At 33.6% G+C, this 15,490-nt stretch overlaps 1 protein-coding gene across 5 annotated transcripts in view; it reads left to right on the top strand.

Moving 5' to 3' along the window:
- SMAP1 (small ArfGAP 1) overlaps positions 1-15,490 on the top strand; it is a 187,139-nt gene that overhangs the window by 69,677 nt on the left and 101,972 nt on the right. For 2 of the 5 annotated variants that reach the window (XM_074310565.1, XM_074310561.1), the window contains exons 1-2: positions 4,087-4,220; positions 9,805-9,925. The exons of 2 other annotated variants lie outside the window; for them this stretch is intronic. In XM_074310565.1, coding sequence (XP_074166666.1) covers positions 4,102-4,220; positions 9,805-9,925 — 240 coding nt within the window. In that variant the 5' untranslated portion in view covers positions 4,087-4,101. Of the gene's footprint in view, positions 1-4,086; positions 4,221-9,804; positions 9,926-15,490 lie in introns of those variants that run through there. One more of the 5 variants, XM_074310562.1, reaches the window with a different exon arrangement.

The following is a 15,490-nucleotide window of genomic DNA, read 5'->3' as shown; positions in this document are numbered from 1 at the left end:
TAGTAAATTTTTAGACAGAAACAAATAAAGTCAGTCCTAGAATTTTGAGACTTCAGAAGACTTTCAGAGGTGATGTGATTTAGGACTATTAACTAAAGCACATGTGATAGTGTTGTGTGATGAATAGAGAGCTGGTCTAAGAGCCAGGCACATATGAGTCCAAGTTCCCCATCTGACAAATAGTGGCTTTCTGCCCCTGGCTAAGTCTCTTAATCTCTCAGTGCTTTGAATAACAAAATTGGACAAAAGATGCTAACCTTTTAGCGTTGGTAGTTTCCACATCTGGGAATTCCATAGATTAGTGAATTCACAGGCTTTGTCCCTAATTCTGTCTTCTCTAAGATAATTAAATGGAAATTAAATAAGACAATTAAATGGAAAGAGGAAAAACAAGACATGAAGGTAAAGGTAAACATGATTTACATGTATAGGACAGTGTGATGGTCACCATGACTTGAGGATTCTTGTTGAAATGTGTTAGGTTCTTACTAAGTGCTAATGAGATGAGATGTTAGGTTCTTACTAAGTGCTAAGTCAGTACTTAACAATTCTCTAGTTCACACCTTTTGGTTCCCGTCTTTAAGAGGAGTTTATCCCTTTGAACTTCTGAGGAGTTTACATATGAAAAGGAGTTTACACAACCTTTAAAAGGAGCAAGTTCATTGGTTGAAGTATTTTCCCCACAAGCCCCTGAGTTATCCCACACCCATTCTCTGGGAGGATAAAAGAAGCAACATTGGGCCTGGAGAAGAGTCTACTCTGGGCCAGAGTTGGGGTGGCACTCTGGAGGAAGAAGTAGTTGAGTCTGGGCCAGAGTTGGGACTTTGGCCTGGAGGAGGAGGTATCTGGATTGGGGAAGGACAAGAGCTGGAGGATTCAGAGCTCCCAATAAACCTGCTTACAGAGAAAAGGATCCACAGAGAAAAGAAATCTCCTCCCAGAGAAGGATTCCAATTGAGAGAGGACAAGAACTTTACACAAATGGACTGAAAAAGAAAGTTAGATATGTTCAGTTTATGACAATACTGAGTTAATTGAGTGAATTAGAACTTCATCTAATAGACTGGGTTAGGGGTGTGGTCTTAAGTTCTTTTTTTTTTTTTTTTTCTTTCATTAAATACAGATATATATTTCTATTTGTATAATATAGATATCAAACTAGTACAATTAGTAGACTGTGTAACTTAAATGTTAATATAACTTTATACTAAGAAACAAGATAACCAGACATTTAGAGAAAATAAAAGTTGTTTGTAAGAATTCTGAACCAATAAATCTAGAAGCCTACAGAGGGCTTCTAATAATATAGCAATGTTGTAAAATAAAATAGAAAGTTTAAAAAAAGTTGAAAATAGCGTTTTGCTTTGTTCTTTTAAAGTTATATATGAGACTACTTTATTACATGGTTATTTTGGTGCATCTATAACTATTAGCTTTTTTAGGCTTTAAGATAACAATATTGTGTTAACATTACTAATTTTTCTTCTCTCTCAATGTTACATTCTGTCTTCATAATTTCCAATATTACCAAATGTAGGGAAGGCAAAATATTGCATATTTTTAAAGAGGAACAATGTAGAAATTTTTTTTTCAGATTTTATTTTAAAAAAGCATAATTAAATTAGAAACATAATAGCTTGCCAATAAACACGCATGCGTATCTGTTTCTGTATTTGTATTTAGGGAGATGGAATGTCTTTGAGGATTGCACACACATTCATTTATAAGCTTGGCGGGTTTTTTTTCCCCCTCCATTTTGAGTTGTGAGCTCATTTATTTATTTATTTATTCGCCCACCCACACATTTATTTGTTTATTTACTTATTTATTAATTCATTTATTTATTTGTTCATTCATTCACTCATTTATTTATCTATTCATTTATTCATTCATTTATTAGCACTCTATTTCAACCATGGCTTTATGGGTATAATTTACTTTTAGATAGGTTAGAAAGCTTTATACTGAATATTTACCCAAATATTTAAATTTGTGTTTAAAAACAGAGCAGAGCTGAAGTTTTAGAGTTGGAGTGAACCTAAGAGATAATTCAATAATTAAATTTAAAAATTGTTCATTTTACATTTTCATTTTACAAATGAGGCCTTGAAAATGATTAAAGACTTGTAATAGTAGGTAGTGAAGGAAGGATAATACCTTTGCCTCAAGAGGTTTACGTGTGTGTGTTTGTGTGTGTGTGTAGCACAGAAAAAGTAAGCTAAAAAATGTTTCAGAGTCATGGTTTTTTACTTTTAAAAAATTAGGAGCAGAACTGGATGGGAAATGGTAACAGGATAACTTGAAAACCTCCACAAAATAGAGAATGGGAAAAACTTACCATTGGGAAAATGATAGTAGTCATTTTGTTGGGATATTTCAGAATGAGTAGGCGTAGTAACAGGATAAGAAGAAACCAGGTTCTAAGGGAACTTCTAGGATGAGAAATAGAGATATGGTTTTGAAATCTAGAAGCTCTTAAGCAATTACTGGGAAGGCAAAATATTATATATTTACTTTTTAAAAGGCACAATGTAAAATTTTTTGTGCAATTATCAGTTTATTTAATATTTTCCTCTAGTTACATTCAACACAATTTTTTTTTTTTTTTTAACATTTGTTTTAAGATTTTTGAGTTTTAGGTTCTCTCCATTTATCCTCACTCACAATTAAGAAACCACATGTGAAATTATACAAAACATTTCTATAAAAGTCAGGTTGTATGGGGGTGAGGGAGATTGCTTCAATCTGTATTCAGACACAATCAGTTAGTTCTCTGGGTATGGATAGGATTTTTCATCATAAGTCCTTCAGAGTAGTTGTGGATGATTGTACTACTGAGAATTACAGTCATTTATAGCTGGTCATCCCAGAACATTGCTATTACTTTGTATGCAATATATTTTACTTTGTTCATAGAGGACTTTCAGGTGTTTGTTGTTGTTTTTTTTCTCCTGAGAGCATCATGCTCATCATTTCCCAGAGAACAGTAATATTCCAACACACATACCAGTTTTATTGAGCTATTCCCCAATTGATGGGCACCCCCTTCATTTAAAAAAAATTTTTTTTTTTGTCCTGAAAAGAGAGCTGCTATGAATTTTTTTTTTTTTTTTTTGGTACATATAGGTTATTTCCCTTCCCCCCTCCCCCCATCTCTTTTGGTATTTATATTAGTAGTGGTGTTGTTAGGTCAAAGGATATATATGAATTTGCAATCCTTTGGGCACAGATCATATCTTTTGATCATTATCAATTGGGGCATGGCTTTTATTTTTTTATAAGTTTGACTCAGTTCCCATGTTTGAGAAATGAGTTCTTATCAGAGAAACTTGCTTTGAAAATTTTTTTTTATAATTACTATTGCTAATTGTATTCCCCTCCATTTATTCTCCCTTTCCTTTCATCCTGTCCCTCTTCAAGCATTTTGTTACTAACCATTCCCTCCCCCAATATGCTCTCTTTTATTACCCAACTACCTCTTCCTATGTCCTGTTCCCCTTCTATTTTCCTGCAGGATAAGATAGATTTCTGTACCCCTATTGAGTATGTGTTTTTTCTCATTTAAGCCAATTCTGATGAGAGTTAAGTTCATTCACTCTCCCTCTCCTTACCTTTTTCCCCTTCACTTTTTTTGTCAGAATATTTGCACCATTGTATTTCTCTTTCCCTTTTTCCTAATACATTCCTCTCTCATCCTTCAATTTCATCATTTAAAAAATAAAAAGTATTACCCCTTCATAGTCAACTCAGACCCGTGCCTATATGTACTCCTCCTAACTGCCATAATAATGGGGATGTTTAATGAGTTACAAGCATCATCCTCCCATGTAGGAATATAAACAGATAAATCTTTAAAAGTCCCTTATGACATTACTTTCCCTACTTCCTTATGCTTCTCCAGAGTCTTGTATTTGAAAATCACATTTTCCAGTTGGCTTTGGACTTTTCAGCATTAATGCTTGAAAATCCTCAGTTTCATTATCCTCTGAAGGATTATACTCAGTTTCACAAGATTGGTGATTCTTGGTTGTAATCCAGCTCCATTGCTCTCTGAAATCTTATATTCCAAGCCCTCTGATCTTTTAATGCAGAAGTTGCTAAATGTTATGTCATTCTGACTGCGGCTCCACTATACTTAATTCATTTTCCTTGACCTGGGAATTCCAGAATTTGGCTATAATATTCCTGAAAGTTTTTCATTTTGTGATCTTTTTCAGGAGGTGAGCAGTAGATTCTCTGAGTTGAGAGATCTGGTCAGAGTTCAGGTCAGGCCAGGACTGAGACTGGGTCCAAGGCTGTGCTAGCCTGCCCTACCCAGCCCTGGGACTGTAAGCTAGACTCCCACTCTGATATCACAGACCTTTTAAATTGCCTTCAGTTAGAAAACGTTCTACTCCATTTTGGATGTTCTAATGCTAAGTTTGGGAGATAGGTTGGGCAATTTCCTGTCCTTATTCTGCCATCTTGGCATCCCCTCTACAATTTTCAAAAAGCATAATTAAATTTAGGATTAATTAGGATTTTTAATAGTAATTATTTTCTTTTTGATTTTTTTTTTTTTTTTAATATTCCATTTTAGGCTTCTGGAATGCTAAGTAAAATTACTTTGAGTTTTTTTTTTTTCTATATACTTCTCTATTATTAGGGATTCCCTATAATTCTAGTGTCAAATATATTATAAAAAAGATTTCCACGTGTCTCTTAGTGGTAACCTTATTAATATATATAAAAAAGCCCAACAAATGAAACTCTGGAATCTAGTTTATCATCATTTGTATGCTATGATCTATAGACTACTCTTTCACTTTATTTTATCTGTTTACTATCTACAACATTAGATGGTGAGGAATACAAAGAAATTATATTGACTATTCTCAGTGTTCAGAAGGGAATAAAGCAGATGTTAATATAATTGTCAGAATGTTTTATTAATTGCCAACTGCTAATGCCATTACCAAAAATGAATTTATTAATTGCCAAATTAAACATTGATTAGAACTAGCTGAGGAAATAGAATCCATGGAAAGAAGACTACATAGCTCTATTCTTTTCTGTGTAGAAGCTTATTTTTAAGACACAGCAAACGCTGGACTAAGAATACCGGTTTCTGGAAGATATCTGAAAAATTGGAATGTGAGTTATAGGGGAAGAGATTGCAAATAGAGATTTTGGAGTTATCTCCATGGAGGTGGTAGTTGAAACCATAGGGGTGAATGAGATTTTTTAAATGGAGTATTATAGAGGAACAAGAGAGAGACTTTTGGGGAAATATCTACTTTTAACAGATTGGAATGAAGTGAAAGAACCATAAAAAAAGAAGCGTATTTGTAGATAAAGAACCAGAACCAGGAGAGCTTAGAGACTTTGAATCCAAGAAGGAAAGACTGTATAGTAAGAAAGGCTTAGTAATCATCCCTTCCAAAAACTTATGTTGGTCAAAGAACATACCAAAAAAAAAAAAAATTGAATTTGATGATTGGAAGATAATTGATCTGTGGAAGAAAAGTTTTCGGTAGTTTTGTTTGGACTAAAGCCAGATTGCAAGAGTTGAAGATGACTTTTCTCTTTGTCGAGGTGAACCTCCTCTACATGCCCCCCCAAATCCCATTCTATACTATCTTCTTCATTAGATCACCTCCTCTGTCATCTCCAGTGTCTCACTAATCTTTATTTTTTCCCTGTTTAACATTTGTGTCTCCCTGCTTCCTGCTAACATATCCATGGCTTGTGTACTTCCAAAAAATGCTTTTACTTGATTCATCATCAGTCACACTAATCATCTTCCTCTATCTCTCCTCTCTTTCTTGGCTAAAATTCTTGAAATGGCCGTATAAAATAAGTGACTCCCTTTCCTTTCCTTTAACTTTCTTGACTCTTTGTAGTCTGGCTTCAGAAGTCATCAGAATGAAACTATTCACTTCAGATTACCAGTGATTTCTTAACAGCCATATCCAATGATAGTTTCTATAATCCTTATCCTTCTTGCTACTTCTCTGGATACGTTGACATTGTCACTTGACCTCACCTCATTATTCTCTTCTCTGGCATTTTGTGACATTGCTCTTTCTTGGTTTTTCTCTTAATTTTTGTTCCTTTATAGACTCTCTTGCTGGGTCTTGTACTAACTGACTGTTAATTGTAATGGGCTGGGGGCAGCGAGGTGGCGCAGTGGATAGAGCAACAGCCTTGAATTCAGTTCAAATCTGGTCTCAGACACTTAACACTTCCAAGCTGTGTGACCCTGGGCAAGTCACTTAACCCCAGCCTCAGGGAAAAAAAAAATTGTAGTGGGCCAGAACTCTGGAGGAATATACTTGAGGCAAGGATTCTTATAAGTTATTGACTCAATGGAATTTCTAAGACAGTGGTTATTTAGTTTAGCATGGGGATTAATAGTTCTCTACTTCACTATGATTGATTTAATCTTACAGCAAATAATGGTTCCCTGGAGATGACAGAGGAGGTGATCTAATGAAGAAGATAGTATAGAATGGGATTTGGGGGGGGCATGTAGAGGAGGTTCACCTCGACAAAGAGAAAAGTCATCTTCAACTCTTGCAATCTGGCTTTAGTCCAAACAAAACTACCGAAAACTTTTCTTCCACAGATCATATAATGATTGGCTTATACTCAGTATGATGAATTCATTTAATTGTAAAAGAGTATATAAACTGGGGACAAACTCAGCCAAAGAGGAGAAGAATTGATTAGCCTCATGGTGGCTCTCCTGCCTTCATCACTTCTCCACTAAGACCAAGGACTTGAGCTCCTCCAGAGATCCTCCAGAGAGCTAGTCTGGATACTATATTTTAATCTACCCTGGTGTAGGGGCTCTAGAAAGCAATGGTACATTTTGTCACCCCAATTTGGGGGCTTTAGAAAGCAGGACATTACATTGAGATGTGCAGACTGCTGACTGGCTGGCTAAGACTGCTGATGCAGACTGGAAGACTGAAGAAGACTTTGGAATTTATCCCTGACTATTTTTGTGGTGATTATTCTGCTGAAACCAAGACCCATTAGGAGGACCTCCAGAAAGCTAGTCAGAACATCACAGTTAATGTTTCCTAAGGCTCAGTTCTGTGTCTCTCCTCTCTATAGTATATTTGCTTGGTGAATTACCATGAATTCAGTTATCATCTCTGAAGATGATTCTCAGATCTAATTCTCAGAGCTAATGATGTTCCCTGACTCCATTCTCACACATCCAACTGCCTATTAGACCTCTTGAGATATCTTTATATCTTAAACTCATCATGGCTAAAACTGAACTCATCATCTTCTACTCCCCCTCCTCCACTCTCAACATTCTCTTATTTTTGTCTTCCTTATTACTTTCAGATGTACTACTATCTTCATAATCATGCAGAATTACAACTCAGGTGTCATCCCCAGCTCCTCATTATCTCTCACTGTCTCCTTAACACACCTACCCATATATTAGTTGGTTATCAAGTTCTTTAGTTTGTACTTCAATGACATCTTTCATGTATGCTCTTCTCTCCTGTTATATTGATACCATATTGATGCAGGTCCTCATCTCTTTCCATCTGGACTATTGAAGTAGTCCTTTGATTGATCTACTTTCTCAGGTTTCTCTCCACCCTATTCTATTCTCCACTTAGCTCAAGTCTTAACTATGTCACCACTATTCAGTCAGTTTTAGTGGTTCCCTGTTTTCTCCAAGATCAAGTAGAAAACTGTCTTTTAAAGTCATTCATTACTTAACTCCTTTCCTACCTTTACTACTTGCTTTTCTGCAAACACCCATCACTTTGGACCTCTTTTGAGGTTTTCTTGGCAAAAACAATGGAGTGATTTGCCATTTCTTTCTGTAGCTTATTTCACAGATGAGCAAACTGAGGCAACAGGCTTAAGTGACTTGCTCAGGGTCACATAGTGTCTGAGGCCAGATTTAAACTTGGGTATTCCTGACCACAGGCCTAGTGCTCTATTCTTTGCATCCTTAATTTTAGGATTAGCAGTACCTTTTCTCTGATCCAGAGAGAAATTGAGGAAAGGAGCTTCAAGGTAGCTATGTCATCTTCTTTAGAAGGGATGGGTTATAATTTGTTATTAAAAGAGAGTGACAAAAAAAACCCCATCCTCTTTGATACAGTGGATTGGGAAATTCATCTGAGAATCTGGAAAACCTGGGTTTAATTGTCAACTCTGACTATGCTTACTTTATAATAGTGGGCTAATTACTTAGAGAATTAGAATTGCTTGGTGAACTGAGAAATTAAGAGTATAAATTAGGGAACAATTGTTAATCTGCATTAATAGAGAGAGTTTCTGGGAGTTCTATAGAAACAAAATCACAAGTTTGTACCCCAAATATACTAGCCAAACATATTAGTAATTGGTATGATGGCAAGTATCCTAAAAATCCTTGAGGTGTTCTTGTTGGTTTTCCTGAGACTCAGAAGATAGAATACCAATCCTGGAGCGAGGAGGGCCTGAGTTCAATTGTAAGTTAGCTGTGAGATCCTGAGCAAGTCATTTAACCCTGATTGCCTCCCAAAGGGGAAAAAAACAAACCAGACTTTGTAAAAATATACTGCTGTGTTCTAGGCCTGTCAAGTTCCCCATCATTCTACAGCTGTATGGATTTTTATAGTAGCAATGATTATGTTATAGTAACACCTTACACCTTTATTAAAAATGCCTTAACAATTATTGGAATTCTCTTTTTTGCTACATTTAATACTAGTTTGCTATCTTTTTAGTTCCTTTTTTCTCCTAAAAAACAAAAATCAAAAAAAGCTTCAGTATGTGTTCTTGGTTTCATTTACCTTTATCCCTAATTTAATTTTCCTCTCAAGAAAGGCAAGATTAGACATGTATGTCAAATTATGATTATACCTTTTATATTTTAAACATTAAAGATTTAAATAAAAATGTTGATTAACTCAGAATACATAAGAAAGTAGTCTTTATTGAGACTATAGATGGTTTCTTTTTTCTTTGCATCTCCAGCATATAGTACAGTGTTTTAGACAAAGTAACTACTTAAATTTTTAAAATTTATTGAATTCTGATTAATCAGTTTTTCTATGAAGTTCAAGAATGAATAATTTATGCTTGTTTCTCTTTGAAATAGTATAATGACAAGCTAACTTCCAAAATAAATACTTAATTCATTCTATTATTAATTTTTTCTCAGTATACTTGTCTCAATGTTCTCAGGGCTACATAAACTTCCTCATTGACTGTTCTTTCAGAACTTTGCAAGTAAATACTTAAAAATTGATTCCTAGGATAAACTCATGACACACTTTAGAAATCAAATAATGATTGATAAGTTTCTAGTGTTTATGTTTTACCACTTAATATATAGTCTTCTCACTGAATGTCATTTCAATACTATTTGATATGGAAATAATCTGTAAGTAGAGATGACAACAATGTTACTTAGTTAAGTTCAGTTAGCAATATGAAATTTTTCAGTTCTTATGTAATCACAAGTTGATTTTAATTGCCAGTCAGAAAGACTATGTTCTCTCAAAGTTATTTACCTCTCATCAGAAGCAATTAGTTAATTGTTGCTATATACCATTCAGTTATATTTAAAGACTGTACCTCTAAAAAGACTTAGTTAATTCCACAGCACCATCATTTAATTATGCATTATGAGCTAGGTGTGTGGTTTATATTATTGACCTCTTCCTTTCCTGTTTCCATGAGAAGAAAAAAAAGTCTACTTTCCCACTCCCTGAAAATCTTTTTGTGAAACCTAAGGGAATGAACTCTAATATTTCCTAAGAGTTCCTGAGACCAAAAATGGTGGCCCTTTTCTTCCAGCAGCTGGAATCCAAAAGATCTTGAAACCAGTCCTGAAAGGCTTGCTCCTATGCAAGAAATCCTGATGGCTTTTGAGAGGAAGATAGAGAACTATTCTGGAAAAGTTCAAGTGGTAGTAGAGGTGAGTTACTGACTTGGAGAATGTGTTTAGGGAGTATAAAAATTCAATTTATGTTTTTAATGAAAGATTTTAGAAAATTATATGTAGTTGAGGCTATTGGATATTTCATTCTACATATTCTAGAAAGACCCTAAAAGTGGTAGATATAGGCACTGTGCCTTTATGTTTCTCCTCCTTCTCCAACCCTTCTGCTTAATCTTTATAAATGAATGCTACATTTGTTTTTAGTTTACTTTGATTGTTAAGAAAGAGGTTAATAAAATGTATTTTCTTTAAAATTTTATGGTTTTGTTTTGGACTACAAATTTTTTGTTGTGTTAAAGTGGAAAGTGAAAATTTGCAGGAAAGAAGTCATCAGGTTGAGTTGTTTCATAAATACTACACTTGATCTCTTTGAAATACCAATAATTGCATATTGATAGTTTAAAAGGATGTGAAGACTAAGAATAATTTAAAAGTTTATTAACAAGACTAAAAAATTTATGACCTATGGGTAACTGAATTCTAGAAGTAATTTGATTGGGCATATATACACTGTAAAACAACATAATTATGGTATAATATTATAGATTAAGATAATATGTTTTAAAAATCAAAAATATTTAAAAACATATTATCTTAATCTATAATATTATACCATAGGATGTTATATGAAATTCTAGTTTTATGTAATTTTCTTAGTAATAAAATTTTTCCTTTCCCTTTCTTGCCCCTTTTTATTTTTGGACTGGATGGAGTTGAGTCTGTCAATTCACGGATGGTTTAGAATCTGCATTGTAAATCTCATTCCATTGTCTTTCTCAAAAATCATCTCTTTCAGGCTTTCTTATTTCTGTCAAGGATAATACAATCCTATTCATCCAGTTTCAAAATCTTAGCTTCATCTTTAATACCTTTCTCTCACTGCAACATTGCCAGAAAGTTGCCTAATCTTTTCATTTCCACTTCCTATAATATCTTTTTTTCTTTTTTTTTTTTTAAAATTTACACAACCACCATTCCTAGTTGAGGCCTTTATTATGTCTCTTCTCCTCCACTACTGTAGCAGTCTCTTAATTGAGTTTCCCTACCTCCATTTTTTTCTCTCTCACTTTCTTTGAATACCTGTCAAAAAGTGATTTTTCTGTGATCTTTCATTTCTTCTACTCAGAAACTCCTGTGGCTCCCTATTGACTCCAAAATCAAAGATAGAAGTTATCTTTTCTAGCCTTTTACAACTTGGCTCAGACTTAGCTTTTCAATCCTTTCATACTCAATTCCTTTTCTTGTGCTCTACTGTCAAGCCATACTGGCTCACTTTGCTATTCTTTACATCCACACAAAAGCATGAGTAAAATACTAACGTGAATAGGAAGTAAGTATGATTTCATATGTTAAATACAATTGCAGAAGAAGAGAGAAATGAGTTTTTAAGAGGAATAAAATTTTTGCTTGGTTGAAATCAGAAGACTCTTTTTAAAAAATTTTGTAAAAAAAAAAAAAAAAAAAAGACATCATTCTAATTTGTACCTGTTAGGATTCCCCTCCATAACCCCATAACTTCCTCTGCTGGACCACTATATGACTGTAAAAAATATATATATTATATGTAGATAAATAATGATGAAAAGTTATTTATTGTTTTGACCTATTAGTAGCTTGTTGTATTATGTATCTTTCAATAAAAGGATCTTTTAAAAAAATTACCTTCTTTGCTTTCTCCATTGATTAAATTACCTGAAAGATTAATTATTTAAAAAAAAAATATTTACAAGTTTAAGCTATCAGGGCATATATAGGAATTTTCAGTAATGAAGCATATTCAATCATAGAATTTTTGAAAGAAGATGATTACTAATGCTATATTTAGTGAAGGCAGAAAGTTTTTGTACTATTAATAAATTAAAATAATATTTATATCATCTATCTCATTCTTTTAAGTATTTCCCCATGTTTTACAATGTGCATGATATATTAAAGGTAGTAGCTGTACATAATGTAAAAATATATAGGGCATGTGCTCAAACTTTGTGTGTGTGTATGTGTGTGTGTGTGACATTTTGAGGCCATATTTTAGTATCTCAGACATTTCCAGTTTCTAGACCCTTCTGTGATAAGAACTGCTCTGGTCTTCTCTGCAAAAGGAAGAGAATCTGCTGAAGTAGGTCTTACTGATTCTTTAATACTGGTAACTTATGATGGGATAAGAAATTGGAGATTTCTAGCCTAGAATCTTCTACATAAAAGGTGCATGTATGGGGCATTTTAGAAAAGGAATGTAGAACAAATGGGAGTGAGATTACCACTTTGGAGAAAGAGACATCACAAAGTAATAGATGACTTGTAGCCTGTTGGAGAACCTGGCTAAAAAAGCTAGATGTTTTTCTGGACTAGTAAGGTTAAACACTTAAATTAATCACAAAATATATTTATTTTGATATTTTCCTTTGTAGTTCATTATGACAGGAAAAAAAGACATCATTCTAATTTGTACCTGTTAGGATTCTCCTCCATAACTACATAACTTCCTCTGCTGTCCCACTATATGACTAGGTACTTATTATCTCCTAAGTCAGCTTCTGCACTTTTATATAGCTCCAGTTTTAAAAATGTTCTTCCTTTGGAGTTAAAATCGGCCTTTGCAATTTTCACTCATTTATTACTATTAATGTTTCTTTGAAGCCAAACAGAATGTCTGATCTCTTGTTCAAATTATGGCTCTTCATATCTTTGAAGACACTATTGTGTGTTCTTCTCACCTTTTTCCCTGAAGATCTTTTCTTTTTCAGGTTAAATATCACTAGTTCTTCTAACTAAACATCACACAAGTTAGACATACAGTGATAAAAATAATCTATTTATATAGTACCTTAAAGTTTACACAATATTTTGTAAAAAAGAATACCTTTCTTAAAAGATAATCATCTAACTCAACAGTGATCCAGGTGTTCCTTTATAGGGAATATTAACTATTTCTACTTATTTATTTTTCTTTTAAAAATCAGTTTCCTTAGAATATGTTCTTTCCAAGGAAGTTCTTTTTCAATTTTTTTGAGCTCCTATAGAAAGTCAGCTCCTTGAGGGAGCATGATTTCATTTTTGTTTTGTATTATCAGGGCTCTGTACAATGCCTGACACATAGAGTAGGTACTTAATAAATGTTTGAGGAAAGGTAGAAAATCGTCTACTGTGAAATGCCATGAAAGGGTATCATTTTCCCATGCCTTTCTTAGACTAAAGGAAAAAAATCTCATTTTTTGTGACTGTTCACTGAAATATCTCTGTGCCATTAGGATAAAACTTTGGATCATATGCACCTGTCTCATTAAAATACCCCTTCTCAGAATTTTGCTTTTTTAAACTTCCCTGTTATGTAAACTCTAGTTTCCTAAAATTGACAGAAATTCTGCTTGAATATTTTATGTGGTTTCATATTAGTTCATTTGAGAAATGATACTATTTACAAATATGCAGTTTATTAACTTTATCTTGCCTTCTTTTATGGAATCACAGAAATCTTTAGCTCTAACAAGTATATCTGGAAGAGCTTTGCTTTTCTTGGGAAGACTAGATTGGAACCAAAACAAACCTCAAAAGGGCAATAATTATATGTTAACAAAATGTTAATTAGTACATAATCTGATAGCCAGTGAAGCATTCAAATCTTTCTGGGTTCTATAATGATGTCTAGGGTATTTACTAATCTTAATGTTTTTCTAAAATGAAATATTGACACTTTTGTATTTTAATATTTCATTCCTCAATAAAGCATGTGTAGTTTCTTTTTTTTTATGTCTAACTTATGTATAATTCTTTTTTTTTTTTTTTACATTTTTTATTAATTTTATAATTATAACTTTTTTTTGACAGTACATATGCATGGATAATTTTTTCAACATTATCTCTTGCACTCACATCTATTCTGAATTTTCCCTCCTTCCCTCTATCCCCTCCCCTAGATGGCAGGCAGTCCCATACATGTTAAATGTGTATAGTATATCCTAGGTACAATATATGTGTACAGAACCAAATTTCTGGTTGCATAGGAAGAATTGGATTCAGAAGGCAAAAATAACTTGGGAAGAAAAACAAAAATGCAGACAGTTTACACTCATCTCCCAGTGTTCCTTCCCTCTGGGTATAGCTGATTCCCTCCATCAATTGGAACTGAATTAGATCCTCTCTTTGTTGAAGATATCCATTTCCATCAGAATACATCTTTATACTGTATCGTTATTGAAGTATACAACGATCTCCTGGTTCTGCTCATTTCACTCAGCATCAATTCATATAAGTCTCTCCAATCCTCTCTGTATTCATCCTGCTGGTCATTTCTTACAGAACAATAATATTGCATAGAATTCATATACCATAATTTACTCAACCATTCTCCAATTGATGGGCATCCATTCATTTTCCAGTTTCTAGCCACTACAAAGAGGGTTGCCACAAACATTTTGGCATATACAGGTCCCTTTCCCTTCTTTAGTATTTCTTTGGGATATAAGCCCAGTAGTAGCACTGCTGGCTCAACGGGTATACACAGTTTGATAACTTTTGGGGCATTCCATCTCTAATCTGTCCAATACCTATATTATACCTCAGTCTTGGCCTGTAATCCCTCTGCCTCTAAATGCTTTTCCAGCTCCTTATATATCTTTTTTGACTTCACTTTTTTATGCTTTCACTCTTAGTCCTATGCTTAACCAGTTGACTCCCATAGTTTATATTTACTTCCTTTTGTCCTATTACTGCTTAACCTTTGCCAAACTTGAGCACTAAATTATTCCTGTCATTTGCCTTTAGTGTCCCTGCTCATTCTTTGTTGATCTGACCTGGAGGGGGATACATAATGTTGAATACATTATAAATTTGTTAACTCACTTCATTGTCCTAGTTTCAGTGAAACAATCCCTTTATTTTCCTTGATTCTTCATCCCACTTTCCACAGAAGCTGTTTCAAGTTATTTTGGTACTCAAGGCTTTCACATATCTATCCCCTTCATAGCTGAGAACCTTAATTTGTTTTTCCTAAGAAAAATGAGACTACTTGATCTAAGCTTCTCCTTTCTTCATTACTAATCTCATTATCTTTCCATCCAAAGCTATGCCTTTATTTAAACTTCTCAATGGTCAAAGGGAACAACTTTCCCTTTAGTTTTGTAACCTTAGATTCCCTTTGACCCATCATTCTTCCTTGCCCCATATGTCTAGTCACTTGCCACATCTTGCTATTTCTACATCTTATTCATCTCAGATCTGACACTTTTTACTCACACAGGATCACTCTGGCACATACCTTCATTACTTCTTGGCTAGATTAAATCTTTTATTTACTTGCTTTCTTATTTAATTTTGGGTTTTTTTTTTTTTTTTTTTTGTGTGTGTGTGTGTGTGTATATATATACACACACACACACATATATATATGTGTATATATATACACTTACATATATGTATATAGGTGTGTGTATATATGTTTTATATATATAAAATTCATTTCTTTTAACATTACCATTTGAATCACATTGGAAGAGAAAAATCACAACAAAAGGGAAAAACCACGAGAGAAAAATTAAACAGAAG

Source organism: Sminthopsis crassicaudata, chromosome 4 (assembly GCF_048593235.1).
Source record: "Sminthopsis crassicaudata isolate SCR6 chromosome 4, ASM4859323v1, whole genome shotgun sequence".
NCBI classification, from domain to species: domain Eukaryota; kingdom Metazoa; phylum Chordata; class Mammalia; order Dasyuromorphia; family Dasyuridae; genus Sminthopsis; species Sminthopsis crassicaudata.
Note: the sequence above shows the minus strand (reverse complement) of the source record. Positions and strands in the feature narration are given on the sequence as shown.